This window comes from Apteryx rowi, unplaced genomic scaffold (genome assembly GCF_003343035.1).
Source record: "Apteryx rowi isolate R43461 unplaced genomic scaffold, aptRow1 scaffold_97, whole genome shotgun sequence".
NCBI lineage: Eukaryota > Metazoa > Chordata > Aves > Apterygiformes > Apterygidae > Apteryx > Apteryx rowi.
In genome coordinates, this window is record NW_020451282.1 from 869,922 (window position 1) to 885,790 (window position 15,869).

At 36.8% G+C, this 15,869-nt stretch overlaps 1 protein-coding gene across 1 annotated transcript in view; it reads right to left on the minus strand.

Moving 5' to 3' along the window:
- SORCS2 (sortilin related VPS10 domain containing receptor 2) overlaps nucleotides 1–15,869 on the minus strand; it is a 612,056-nt gene that overhangs the window by 98,839 nt on the left and 497,348 nt on the right. The window contains exons 6-8 of the mRNA XM_026054819.1: nucleotides 13,172–13,245; nucleotides 3,253–3,317; nucleotides 1,006–1,124 (exon numbers count right to left, since the gene is read on the minus strand). Of these exons, the coding sequence (XP_025910604.1) occupies nucleotides 1,006–1,124; nucleotides 3,253–3,317; nucleotides 13,172–13,245 (258 nt within the window). The remainder of the gene's footprint in view (nucleotides 1–1,005; nucleotides 1,125–3,252; nucleotides 3,318–13,171; nucleotides 13,246–15,869) is intronic.

Here is a 15,869-nt window from a genome sequence, read left to right on the forward strand (position 1 = left end):
TACACTCAACAAGAGGAGCACAGATCCTTGGTCTCTGTATCAATTTACAGAACCTTCTGGAAGAAACAGCCACAAGGTGSAAAAGCTTTAAAAATAAATAAATAAAAATTTTAAAAAAGCCAATCTAATGTCCTCTAAGGCAGTTGTGTGGAGAGCTGACCACTGTCACAATATTCCTTTCCTGCAAGAGTCAGTAGGCAGACAAGCCTTGCAGCAAGCAAGCCGTATCAAAGGGAAAAATTACAGCCAATCACTAAGAAAAGGAACTTCCCTAGGAAAATCTTAAAAACAGATAGGACGTAATCTTTCTCTGAGAAGTTTGCAGTTCTGACAGATTCAAACCACATCCAGTCCCAAGGACATAAAAACAAATTTTCAATTGTGACTAAGCTGTACTTGGTGCCATGAGGCTGACCAAGTTCCAACCCCTGTTTTTGCACTCAGGTCTTGTAGTTTGGAAATGAAATAGCCCCAGTGTAATTTGGACCGGCTCAAGCTGCTCTAACCTCCCCAGATATGGTGATTCCACCGCTTCACTTGCTGACGACAGTTGTATAATTCTTTCTCAACAAAACCTTTTCACAGGGTTATGCATATGAAGAAGCTCAGCCACTACTCTGTCAGTGGATTTTCTAGGATACTGTTCTCAGGAATCTTTTTGTGTACAGAGGTGCTGGAAAGGACCCAGAGAAGGATGTTATGTATAGAAACAAAAGGGCTGCATTCCGTGTAACACACAAGAGTATTTACAAAAGGTAATTTTGAGTCACATGATCCACTTGAAAATTTAGCCACTCTAGGTAAAGCTAGGTCAGAGATAAATTAAAATCAACATCATAAATAAGCAACTGGTTGCACCGATTAAAGATGCATCTTCTTTTGACTAATAAAGGAATGCTTTGATCCATGTAAAAATTCAGGAACCTCCTAAATTACAGTGTTGCTGCATGGTTTAAATTTTTAATTCTGAATTGAAATTTGCTCTCTCCAGAAAGTGGCATATACCTGAAGAAATATGTAGTCATCCTGCACAGTCAGGGAATCCCGATCAGTACCACCAGCAAACTGGACTGTCATTGTCTTATCAGAACAATTTTGAATCTGGCAAGTGATGTAACGATGACCTAAGGGAAGAGAGACAGAAATGTATGACCGGGCTTTGAAGGGAAAAAGAAGCAAGCAGTAAAAAATGTTATTCATGTAGGGAAACCACTGCCTTTGCCAGTCAAGTTAGTTATAAAATTGTTATATTAAACGTTTATACAAGAGTTTTTCAATCTGCTAAGTACTGACCATATATTAACTGCTTACAGTTCAGATCACTCCTGGGAGGCAGCCACTTATCCAAATTTCACTCTTCCAGAGAGACTGGGAATTAGGTGAATGAGACATTCATGGGCAGGGACAATAGAAGGAGCCTCTTCTCTTGCTTAACCTATGCCCAGAGCCAAATTACTCATTTGGGGAAATGGCAGTCTGATGCAACATAACTGAGATCAATAGAGAAGCCCCAGTATAAAACTGCAAAGGGTGAGAAAAGAACCAGACGCAATTTAATAGACAATGTATAGAATTTTAAAGCCTATTTTGAAAGATCTGTGGAAATGTTACCATGCACTATTGGAACTTCTCTGTTGGGGGAGGACTTCTATATTAAGTGTTAATAGCTTGCTGAAAATACCTGGACTGATTTATATCAGAGAAGGCTATAGCCTCTTTCTCTTCCTCTCCAATTACCTTCTCTGCATAGGCTGTTAGGGAAGGATTGCTGCATCTTTGCAGCAATCTGCTCTTACCAAACAGAGGGAGCAGAATCAATAATCAGACCTTACACCAGCTATGGCACATGGACCTTCTCTTAGATTCATGCCCTTCCTCCCAAGGTTTTGAGCACAAAGTGCCTGAGTGACTTTCCCAAGTGCAGTGGGAAAATTCTTACATATGTGATCCTGTGCGCACATCATTAATGCTCACCACCCTCCAGAAACAGTATGAAAGAGCAAATAATGCACCGCCCATGTATGTCCATCATTACTTTTGCAGTATGATGGGAAACGCATTCCATACTTTATGACTTTTTATTAGAAAAGGCCAACCCAACATGCTAGATCCAAATATTTGGTTTAAAATCTGGACCTGTTTGAGAGGCAGCAAGAGTCAATCCAAGTTCTCTCACTTCCTTCCAAATCATCCTCACAAGGATATTTGAGCAAGCACAGCAATGGGCCATCAAAACATCTTGCAGCTATTCATAATTCACATGACAAGCACTACAGTTCTTTGTCAGACAGGTAGTACAAAGGCACTGTTTTCCACTAAAATCAATGGCAATGCTTGTACTGACCTTAACTGCACAAGGTCCATGTGTTGAGGACCCAGCCAGGAAATAAATATTTCATGAAAGTTTTGTTGCTGCTTCTATTAAAGAAATTTTTTCTCTCCAGGTCCTAAAACTGTCTCTAAATTCTTACACTCTCTTCAAATASAGCACTTGATGGGGCTATGGAGGGCTCACCGGGTCCCAGAAATCTCACTGCTTAAAGGTTTAAGAATTTATCATCCAGATTTTAACATGGTAACCTTGATTTTTTTTATAGGGCTGAAAGGAAGAAAAGCTACTGAATTGTGGAGTACCAAATTATGCATCCTTTACAACTAATGTATAAGACTGTATAGGAACTAAGTCGATCAAGGAATTAAATCATCTTTCATGGGTGCAAGAGGTAACAAGACCTACATGAATACAGGAATCTTGGTGACTATTTACTATAGCACATCCTGACTGCTAATCTGTTTTTTTTTGTTTGTTTTGCTTTAAAGTCTCGAAGTATACTGAATGTTGTAACATGAGGAAATTCTGGGAGAACTTAGTTAGTTCAGTGGAACTGAACTATCCCACAATTCACTTTGACAGATGTAGCACTAATACTACATTGCCAATTTTATTCACAAATCAGGAAAAAATGTTCAATGTTTAGCTGCCAGAACAAATTGCACTATTAATGGACTTTTTCAATGGAGCATAGCATCTTGACGTCAATTTGTCTCAGAATGGGAAACAAGTAAATTTTAAATTATACTGTATTTTTACATAACAGGACAGCTTTGCTGACTACAGATAAACAGAACAAGACTCTGTCGTGCACGATGCTTCTTCTGGCTGGTTTTAAAACAAATCCAAAAGTACTCTCTAAAACAACGAAAAATGACTATACACTAGGGTATCAATTGATAACATTTTCATTTGCATACCTCCACTGGGGTCCTGGATTTCCATATGAACTAAATCAGGGTCTCCATCAACTCCAGCAACGGCCCTGAGAACATAATATAATCAAGTTATGCAGAGCCAGCTACAGGATAGTAATTATGTGGATGGAAAAAAGAGAGGATTTCATACTAACCAGCTTTAACATCCTAGCTGGGAAATTAAAATAAACCCCATTTATAATATCATATTACTGTCATTTAGATGGAAAATATTATTTCTGTTCTTGGCATTATGTTTTTCTTCTTAAATATTTTTAGAATCTCTTCTATTGGGACATGCATACAAACAGGATTCTAATATCAATTGGAGAAAACAGAAATAGGTATGAAACTGAAAAAACTTCATAAGCATATGTTGATATAAATATACATACCCATATGCACACACTCACATGTACTGCTAAATGTTAGAGCATCTTTTTACAGTTAGCTTTGACATTTGAGACTCTAGAGCAGATTTAGTGCTAAAAAAGACCTAGATTCCATCCTTATTAGATATTTCTTTGACTTGATGCATGCCTTTCATAAGTAACTGATACATCTTTGGTAAGTATATTCAAGAGAACAGAAGATTCTGCTTTGACAAAGCAAGAAAATGCAGAATAATTTTGAGAACAAATTCAGAGATGGAAATTCAGTCAGAATTGATCAAGGTGCAGTTTAATTTTGAAAAGGTGCAATAGGAATGCAGACTGATTTTCTCTTAATATCTCCCATGTCAAATATGCTCAGGCAAAAGATGAGATTTCTACCCCGCAGGACTTCCACCCCAACCTCGGAATGGCAGACACAGCTATGTTTTATCCTGGCCCTTACAGCATCATTAGTGAGGCAGACTCTGCACAGAAAGCTTTGAGCTGACAGTTGTGCTGTCACARAGTGAAACAGAATCAGGCCACACTCCCGTAGCGACATTGCTCTTCACGTGGCTCTTCCCTGCCAAAGCTGGCAAACACGGAAGAGCCCACAGAGGCAGCAGATGTGAGCTGAAGACACATGAAGGAGATGTATTGAGTGATAAAGTGCAGCTGGATGCAGATACTAAGAAAACCCAATAAGTACTTAGAGAAAATGATGGTTTTGATGCAATTATTAATAATAAAATGCAATAAAGGTATACTTTAGATTGAAATGACATCATTGTTTAATGATTTCAAAGGGATTGATTTATGAGGAATGGTTAAAGCTCAGACTCAGTAATTGGGGCTCCTCAGGAATGCAGGCCAGTGGGAAGAGACTGGATCAGTTCCTGCTGTAGAACAACCAGAAATAATCACATATGCTGTTTTTCCCTAATAAGATAAATGATCAGTCGAGGAGGGGGAGAAGGCAGGGGGAGAGTGGTAAGAGCAACTTGAAATCCAGTTCTATGAAGGAGCTGAAATATTTGACATCAGTCTACAGCTCAGTGCAATCAGGGCTTAAATATGATTCCTGCTAAGGAACAGGTAGAATCAGGACCAAATCACTGGCTGGCAACTAACATTGGCATGTGCCAAAATTGGCAATGACAAATTGGGATAAAATGGGAAGAAGAGGGAAATGAAATCATAAAAGCTATTTGATACCCCAAACCAGGGCTTGTGGCAAAAACAGTTTAGTTCTTAAGGAGTAGAAAATATGAGAGGGAAGAACGTGACATTTGCAGTAATTATTTTTTTAAAAAAGGAGATAAAGCCAAGAGATGTGAAGAAAACTGCTAGTGGGTTATTTTTTTTTCTGTATAAATAGAATGAAAAATCCTGCATTTACTAGTCTCTGAAACACAAACTATTTTAGCATTTTGGGAGGCAACACATCAAGTCAGACAAGATGTTCTACGTATTGAAGGTCCGATAAGAACACATTTGAACAGAGAGAAGAATCTGTGAACTTTTTCACAGTGCAGACTGTATCTGATATTCATAACATACCAAATCAAACCTGCTATCAACTCTGCAGTCAGCTTTCTGAAGGAAGAAAAACGATGTTTGGTTAAATATTTTACTTTTTGTGCTGGACCTCATGCAGCTGAACCACAATCTAACAGAAACTTCAGGGCTGAAATTTTCTAAGGCTAGGTCTCACATATTGATCAGCATCAATAATGCAAAAATGGTTTTTTGGATACTTTCAAAATAACCTCTTGTATCTGTAATTTATCACACATGATTTCATAAGCACAGTTTGAGGTATTTGTCAATACTTTTACCTTTTCATACTTCTTTCAGTAGGTTAGAAATGACAATGGTCTCATGTCTACTGTGTTCTTCCTAACAGTGGCATCTGGCACAGGTAGCATCTAATGTCATTTCCAGTGTAACCCTTTAATGCAAGGGGTTGTAACACAGACTGCACGTACACTGAAAAGTTCCCATCTCAGACCCCTTTTCCCCCTTTATATTTTTATTTAAGTAGATGTGAATGAATCACAAGGAAGGTTTCTTCGGTCTAGCAGGGAAAAAGTACTACTTTTTTTTCCCTGAAACTCAGACATTTCCCCTATCCCCTATTTAAAACCATCCCTCATTTAACAGGGAACAGTTACTTCCAGAGGGCAAGTCATCTCTTCCTCAACCAGCTGGATCACCTCCTAAAGGTACCCACCGATTATAAAGAAAGCTTAGGATGACAACATCAGGCTGCAGTTTGACAAGCATTTCTTCTCATTGCTGTGCCAGATTAAGCCACCCCACTCTGTGTCCCCACTTTTGCCTCTCCTTCACTGCCTCAGATGTGCCAGTGAACTTGCCAGGTCCCAGTGCTGGGAATTGATCTAAGGAAACCCTACAAAGGTAACCCTACAAAGAAAGAAGCCACAAGACTGTCAGAAGAAATGCTCATTAAGCTGTACCTGCAGATATCTGACTTTAGATATGTCTGACAGGTGAGATGAACTCTGTAAGCAAACAGTTTATCTATTTTGAAACGCTCAAGTTAGGTAAGCAGAATGAGGAAAAAATATTTGTATTTCAAAAATAGGCTGTGTTTTACATTACTCTACTTCTACAGACAAGACACAACCACAGAGCTCTCTGTTCACCCACTGAAGACATTAAACCCTCAAAGTCAACTTTTGAATTTGAATGTGAACTATAGAGCAGAGTTTACCAACTTTGAAGCGCTTTTTCCCAGCCTTACAAAGACTTTGGAATAGCCCTTTTTATTGAAAAAAGACCTCATCTATTATGGCTGCTAAGAAAATCTTCAGAAGAGAATATAACTAATACAGAGCTACTTGCCTGAGTGTGCAGAGAATGTGAAGCAATATCCCTGAAGAATAAACTAATCCATTCATTTCAGAGGACTCCCATGGCAACAGGACTTTAAATAGCCATACTGTTATTTCACTTGTACTTAAAGCATGAATCAAAGGAAAAGTAGTAGCACACTATGAAGGATTAGCACAATCTAAGTGTCTCCTCCCATGAGGCACAGCTTTCTTAAAAGGATGGGCAAAAAAATGCACATACCGGAACACACACAGTACACGAAACACTTAAATGAAAGGCTCAGTAATGTTTTCTTCATACTGAGGGACAAATCTAGGACATCTTTTTTGTATTTGCATATACAAAGTTACTACTAATACAAAAGAAATATATTGCACCAGAGTTATGATTCTGTCCACTCAAGCTCATCCCTGATTTCAGGAAAGAATAAACACGAAAATTACAGAGGACAATCTAAAAAGCCAAGCTTACTGCTTCTGAGCTGACTTTAGAACAGGACCTCTTCCAGCTAATAAAGCACAGACACAACGGACCCTCACAGTACAGGAGCTTCTTTCTTTTTAGTTGATATTTCACCATCAACATATTTTTTTTCAAACAAAAACTTAGGCTTACAGTAGAACAAGTACTTCCCTCTGGAGCTATTTTTCTCAATTGCAGCATGGTTTTTGGTGTTGTTTAGTTATAATTCCATTTTTCTTCTCACAGTAGTTTTCAACTGAAATTTTGAAATCTCAGCAATTCCGGACCATCTTTTTTGTTTGTCTTACTTGGCGAAGGAGGGTTGACCACTGAATTAAGGGTTTTCTGGTTCAGGTTGTTTCTACATTTTAAAATTAAACACTTAAAATTTCCACTGAAAATTCAGCCTGACTTTAGTCTTTAATTAGTTGGGAAACTAACCAACAGAACATAATTTGGGAACTTTTTAGAGGGATTAGTTTTATATTTCTTATATCATCTAACCATGCAGGTAGTTGAGCACCAATCCTGTTGAGGAAAAGCAGCAAGATGGTCCCTTTTGGTGGTGCATTGACCTTAAATTTGCTCAGCTATGTTGCACCCTTTGTGCATGTTTCACCCTACTTACGTCTCCAAGTTCTAATCTAATAAAACGTGATGCAAGGCAGTGGCAAATCAGGGCACTTTTGTGCCCACATACACACAATGGAGGCCTGAATTTGGTCTCTAAGGGACACTGGAGCTCTTTCTTATGCATATTTTTTAGACTTTTAGAAAAGTCCTCCTGAAAGATCATACGTCATATGACCTAATTTTTCACTGACTTCAGCAGAGTTACAAAAGCAAAAAGAGAGTGCAATGGAGTGGACTAACAAGCTCTCTGTGCCTGCCTTGGTCTGTGTATAAATATACACTCCATGAAATGAACATTATGTATTTTATATTTTTACAATTCTTAGTGTTTCTCTGTAAGAATTCCAATTACCAAACCTTTGGAATTATTTGGCAATGATTTTGCTTTTACCCAGTTACCTTTCTTCTTCACAAACTGCCCCAATATTTTCTTACTTCAGTCACATGCAATATTAGAAGCATACCAATGCTCATGTAGAATTTGATATTTATGTAGCATATATGAACAAAAATTACCACTGATGTGTAACACTACAATCTCAAAATGTGAATCACAAGCAGCAATCTCTTGCATAATAATCATGATTTTATATTTTATTTCCACGCAGAAAACACTTCTGTGTTTCCAGGATTCTGGGCTCATTTTGCAGGAGAGTGGCTGCCCGCAAACATTAATAAGGTTGGGTCTGCTACAGATAGGTATCTCTTCTTCTTTAAATAGTCCCTTCATTGTTAAATATTTGATCCAGTTCACTGGAATGCATGCTGATGAAAAGATACCTTCAAACATGCCATCTGAAAAAAAAACCCAACAAATCAAAACAAACCCACTCTCTGGTGTGCAGGAACTTCCAGTCAAAGGCCATCTGAAAACTAGCAGGTCTCCTCTGTCTGGCCTTCCTCTAGTCTCTTATGTGAAGGTTATCCAAAAGGAAACAAGTGCCCAGTTTACACTGAAAATTGATTTCCAGTAATTCACATTATTGGTTTAAGGGCACCACTCTGCTTAGAAAGCATGTCTAAACCATGTTGTTCTTGGCCTGCTATAGAAGAGCTTGACCAAAAGATATTGTTGCTGCATAAAAGAGCATCAGTACTTTTTTAAAGCTGTATTGCAAATGTTTCCTCTTACTAACTTAAAATGATATTGACTGTTGGCAATCCAGTTACTCAGGGTGTTGGCAATCCAATTACTCAGGGAGACAAAACTGTAATTTGATTTATGCAAGATATGTCTCAGTTATGACTGATTTATGTTTCAGGCTTTGCCTTCTTTACATCTGCTTTGAAAGACATACCTTTGACGATACAGTCCATGCCCTACACAGCCAATGTGTGCTGTTCCTTATTTACTCCCTGTGCTTAAATGCTTTTTAATAAAAGCATTCTTCCAGGCAGCCTGATCCAAATAGCAGAGCTGGAGTGGTCTGTGATACTGATCACCACACAGAAATAGAAACAAATGTTATCCTAAGTGATTAAGAATGACTGCCCACACAGATTCTTGGCTTCTCACACAAGAGCCTTTCACACAAAATTCAATGTTAAAGGCTCAATGAAATCCTCTTTCCATTTCTCCTCCCTTCAGGGCATAACATCTCTGAAACCCACTCTTTCACCTGACACTTGAATAGCCAGAAACTCACTACACTTGACATTAATGGCTACAGCTGTGATTGATTACTCATGCAGGATTTCATGATGAGAACAGAACTTTGGTCCCCTGAGTACAAATGCTCTACCCAAATAAACTCATAATTTTTTATTTTTTCATCTCTCATGAAAATGGAGAGCCTGTATCTAAAAATAAGAAATATCTGTAGCACAGGATCCACATATTCTAGTGAATTGAGGTTAAAATATTTCTAAGGCGCTGGACACAGTCATAAGGAAAATGTGCTAGGCATAATTCTCTGGTAATTACTGATTCATGCCTTGCAGTCCTGGGGTATATTTGCACTAGTGTAGACAGCTGATTCACAATCTGTTCTTCACTTAAGTATTACTAAGTTCTATTTTGAGAAATCAAAAGGAATTTAACTGGTGCATAAGCCTTGGGGACTGAAAAGAATAGCAGCAGAGCCAGAAGAATCCCAAATTACAGAATTCTTTTTTCCTCTGAACTATTACCACATAATACGCTACTCCTTTTTTAAAAAATGGGCTTGATATATAAAAGCAATTACATATGATGTGAAGTGTGGGTGCTTAATGTTTGTCAGGGATAGGTCACATAACTCTATTTCTAAAGCAATCTCTCTTCATTCCCTCCTACAAATATGCTAAGAACTGGAGAAAATAAATGCTTATAAAGGTTAGATTCTATAACACCACTTACATAGAAATCATCGCATTGGGGCAATACTGTATGGTTGGTTGCAGTTTATGTGCAGCACTTAAGTTTGCCAAAGTATCCAAAGTTTCTTAAATTTAAAGCATAAGAATTTGCTCAAAATTGAAACGTTTCACACAAAAAAGAATTTGAAACTTCCCAAATAATATTTATAAAGAAATAGAAGATTTATTTTCTAAATGTTGATACAAAATGAAATGTTCCATTTTGAATGATATTGTTACTTAATATTTGATTTTCTGCAGTTAATTTCAAATCTACATTTCATGCTTTGTTCTGAAAAATTTTTTAAAAAGCTTTTCAATGAAAAATGACAGAGCTTTTATTTTCAGTATTTCCATAAGAAATGCTAAGTTTTTTTCTATATTTTGATTTTTCATTTCAACTTGAATGAGAAAACAAACAAAGCAAAAGAAAGAAATTTCTATGACATGGAAGTTTTCCAACCATCTTTACATCTATCTGCAGCCTTACAGCCCTTTTGGTCCTGCCTCCTAAGCTGCTAAGAGAAGAAAAACTGCTAGGAAGGATTAGTTGAGTTTCCTTTGCAAAAGAATAAATAAAGAAATTGGGAATAAGGCTGGGAGGGGCAGAAGAAGATGCCACTCTAAATCAGAGAAGGGAAGAGAATATTCTGTGCTCCTAAAATAGAGATGATAGTATACAGTTTCCACTGATACCAATAATCTTTCAATTAGTTCCACTATCATGAAAGACTGAATTCCATATGTTGAATTTGCAGAGATACTTAAGGGATGATCCAGAACCCTTGAAAAGCAGATAAAGTCTAGAAGATTATTTGAATGCGTTGTTTATAAATGTACAGTATAAGATCTGAACATAAATACTTTAAACTACTAAGGCCCTACTGACCTTCCCATAATGTAAATAAAAAAGACATTCCATTAAAATGATTGCATTTGTATTTTCAGTAAGGAACAGAAAAAGTTTTTTCAGGATGTGCATGAAGATCTGGCTGCTGCTGGAGGTACAAGAGGAAATTGTTCTGAAAAGAAAAAGAAAAAAAAAAAACCCACCCTGGGAAATATTATGATGGATAATATTTATAGTTACCAGGCTAAAATAAAAATCTGAGGCTATATCATCAACTAGTATAGAACGGCAAAGCTCCACTGGTATCAAAGAAGAAGCATCTGCCCAGTGAAATGTAATACTTCTTGGCAAAACCAGCCAATACCAGCAAGACATGCTCCTCCATTTATAGAGGAATGGACAATTAATTTGGATTCATTTCACCTATCTTTAAAGTATCAGATATTGCATACTATCAAGAAAAGAATGCTGGACTGAGTAGAAAGTATCCTAATAGTCAAGGTATGAGAAAGCCCATAATTTTACACCTGTTGAAAATTGCACAAATACTTGTTTCTATCTAGCACTCAGATAACTCTGCTGATGAAAGCCATAGAAAAGTAGAAGGATTCACATAATCATACAGTAACTTCCACCAGAGCAAAGGTCCAACCCTCTACTCAAAGCAGATTCTGTAAAATGTATATTGTGATGTTCCCCGTGATAATAGAAGTAAAACATATTTTTAATCTTTATTTCTTTGGCTTTTAAGAAGTTTAAGAGAAGGATCATTTGGCATTGATGAGGCACAAAATTTCTACCCCCAAATCCTCGATGTTGCTAGCTGATACGGTTCTTGAGAGAAATCAAAAAAAATGAAGAAACAAAAACATAGAAATTATTTCCAAATGTTATAAATGTAAAAACTGTTACAACTTCTTACTCTTATTTGAGAGGAATGTGAAGTTTACGAACAAACATGACTTTGAAGTAGTAACATTGAAAAAGAGGCATTTGGAAGTACGAAAAAAATTGCCTTAGTATGTCCAGGGGATAATTATGCCAGTGGTGCAGCAGGGTAGGTCAGGTCTTGTGCTCGCAGCTCTGGGCAACAGGGAGAGCCTGGCACAGCTCAACCTGTCCCCGTGCCACAGCCGCCGTCCTGCCCAGCTTCCCCAGCAGCACCGTGCTGCTGCATATTTGCACTGGTTGCCAAGTTGCATTTTGGGCCAATGTATTTGTATGTATTGTAACAGTTCTGTATACTTTATAAAACGCAACTTCTACATCAGAAGCATAAGGGTTTTTTTTGTTTTGGGGTTTGTTTTTTTTTGCCTTTGGCCAGGATGAGTATCCATTTCAACTCAAGTGGAGAACAACTGCCTGAGAAACAAGGAGAACAGCATGAATGCCAAACACGTAGCAAATCTGGCAGCTGACATCAGGTAAATCCATTTCAGGACTGGCAACACCACTAGCAAACCACAAAGTATTGCCGAAAGCCAGATATCGCTCCACAAACACACCGATAATTATACTTTATGCAATTAACACAGATCAGAGTGCCTCTAGAACTAAAACTCAGATCAAAAGTCATTTAGGGAAGGAAAGTGTTTAGTAAGTTATAGCTAATCCTGTCACAAAAAAAGCCCCAATTACTGGTGATGTTACAGTCATCAGGTATGCACAGTCTATATTTATGCGCTGAAGTCAAAATGTGAACGGTAGAATTCTCTGGCTTTTTCAATAGAAAAAAGTGTTGAGTGTGCAAATTGACCACTTTTAGAAATGAAATCAATTAAAATCACTGGCAAAAGAAAAATGTTAATTTGAATGTAAAAGAAGTTACACATTTTGCAAATTGATTTCATTAGTATAAAAAAGGCATTTTTATTCTTCAAACACTTTTTCAACCTGCAAAGATCACTTTGCAAACATTTTGAGAGATTGCAAAATATTTGAGATGAAAATAAAATCATTTGATATGTGTGTACTCTGTAAAGCTGTATTTTTCACTAATTTCTAATTAATTTCACTAATAGTGTAAGTTTATATATGACTGTAGTTAATATGTCTGATTCAACCTTTCTTAAAGAATATTTTACAGATTTTTCTCTGCAAAAAGAATGCTCTCTTTTCTAACGATCAATTTTATGAGTAAAATGAAGAGCAACTTCATTGAACATTTAAAGTTCTCTCTGAATTTTGGGGATCATAGACCCAGACCTGTAAACCCTTTACGCATTGAGTATGAGCACTGACATGAGCACTAATTTGCAATAGTGGATGCAGGAATGTTGACATACTAGAACTGCAAAAGTTGCCAAGGGTCCTATAGTCCTTATCAGTACTTTCAAAAACATTGTGGTTGATTAGAATCAAATACTTCTGCTCTTCATTTTTATTTGGAGAATAACATGCTTCTTACCAAAAAATATGATCTTTTGAAACTCGCTCCTGCAGAAGGATCCATTTTTTCCCCAAGTCAACTGACACATAAACCTACAAAGGAAAAAAAAAAAAAGAGAGAGAGAGAAAAAAAAATCAGATGATGGAAAATTGCTCATGATGTACTCCTTAAAAGACATGGTCTATGCCACTATTAAAATTACAGACTGCACACTAATAAAAAAAAAAATCATTTCCAGGAACTCTCTGCAAAGATTTTCAGAGTAATACCATTTCATTTTTTTTTAATCAACTGAAACACAGAGAAAATCTTTTAAAAATAATCCATAAAGAACAAAACTCAGTGACAATGTCTTCTTGTTCACCACGAATACAATTCACAATTCATTTTGGGTCAGATTCTTTTTGACCCTGGCATGGTTAGAGGGAGGGTACAAGGACACTTTTCTTTGCCTTCTTCCCATTCAGTGACCAGACAAGCACAAATGCTCTCCTTATGCTTAAAGCCTTAATTCAGTCAAATATACTTAAGCCAAGTAGTCAATGGAATTTAAAACTCTGCTCAAATAGGACCAAAAATATTACAGAAACGCTTAAGAGATTGGATGAGAAGAGATGTTTGTAAGTACTTGCTTCATGGATACCAGTTTATGTCCGCTGAGAAATGGTCACTCAGCAGAGAGGCAGACGCTGGCCTGGAGGAAGGGGCAGACCACCGGTGGTTCCACCTTGCCTTCGAGTGGCTCACCCACAGTACAAGCAGAAAGTGAATGACAAGGATGGATATCAAGAGTGCAGATGAAAGTTGTTTTCCCCATAATACAGCAGGATATAAACTGTTGTTCAGWTATCTACCTCCTTCAGCGTCTGCCTTTATAACGTGTTTCTTCCATTTAAAACAGCAAATATCTGCCAGTATTTTTAAATGGCAGATTTAAAGCACTCTGCTGTCTACATGCATTGCTTATTTGATACAATTTACATATGATGGGTTTTCCCTTAATATCTCTAATAGAAAAATAAATCCCAGTAAAACTATTCCACTCTGATGTGATAATAATTCACCTATTCAGGTGCTGATTCTTTGCGAGGACAGAGTCTTGCAAGAACCAGCAGAAATATTTTTTCTTAACTGAATAGTTTTTGTGACAAATGAAAAAACTATTATGTATTCCATTTTGCTACAGACAAGCAACAATATTTAATATGTAAAGATAAAGACTGAGGTTTCTTTCTCACATCAACTCTACAGCAAACAGTTGTTTTTAATTTTAATAGTTGTTTTAATTCTGTTAAGTACCATCCATGCAATAAATGTATGTAATCACTCTTTAAAAAACAAACAAACAGAAAATGCATTACTTATTGGGCCATTTTTTCATCCTTAGAGCTTCCAAACAAACAATTAAAATCTACTGTATCCCTGTCAAGTTTTAAAAATCAAAAAGCATTTATATAGACTCAGTGAACAAGTGATTGTTATTCATTATTATTGGGGTAACTAGAAAAAGAAAGTATAGATTTGAGATAGTAAATGGATTAATCTAACTACATTGACTGGATTTGCATTCACTTAGAGTGTCAGCTAGAGGCTAGAGCTTTATTTAAATAATATCTATGGTTCTGAATGAAAGAACATTGCAGATTTTGCAATATAAAGTAAGCACTAAATCAAATCAGAAGTTGTGAGAAAGGCCGTGATGCTCCAGCAGACAGAGAAGCCTTGGTGATTGCTATTTATTAAGGACTCAATCCTGCATTCCTTGTACTCTCGAGAGTGCCTTTGTAAGAAATTATTTGAGTAATAGGAGGTAATGGCTTCTGCTGAGTCATATTGTGTTACTTCCAGATACTACTTTCTTTAAGTTAACATAAAGTTAGTTAACTCGAAAATCCAGAGTATACTATCTCCTTTGGCCAAATTCCGATCAACATTATCTCTCAAGACCATTGATTTTAACACAGTGACCTCTTTTTATGCCAAGTTGCAAGTTTGACTTTCAGTGCCTTCTTTGCCTACATCACTTCATCTTCCTTTCTCTGCTAGGTCAAATACTTCAGCTCTTACACAAAATTTAAGGAAGGGACTTATCCAGTTATACTTAAAGGTATCCTATTTTCCTATACACCTTAAGCAAAGATTGTAGGACTTGTCCAGTAAATCCTTATGGTTCTCTCCTTTTACTGTGATATTGAAAGACTGAGAAAAGCCTATCAGATCACCTAATCCTTCCCACTACTAGTGCAGAATATTCTTTAGCAGTATGTTGTAGTTTTTTGTCCAGTCGCATTTGAAGTGTGGCAAGTAATAGTATCACTCCCTTTGGAAGATTATCCAAGTACAAAAAGCCTGAAAACCCCCCGTCTTGCATAACTCAGCAAAGCACTAAACAAATGCTTCACTTTGAGCTCCTGCCCTCTTTTCTTTCCTTGAACAGATTTTTACTCACTTACTGTGGTTGGTCAACTTCCTCATACACTTCTCTAGACTATTACACCCAAATTAAATTTTTTGAGCCATTTGATCAACTGACTATACCCAAATCAGGAACTGTATCTATCATCAGAAACAAAAGTCTAACTGAAAACAGACCTTTTCATAAGATAGGCTTTCCTGAAGTATTTTGTTCACATAACATGTATTTGTCACATTCATAATAGTTAACTGTGTTAGGATTTAAAAATCAAAGTTAGTAAGTAAATAAGTAATATATTCC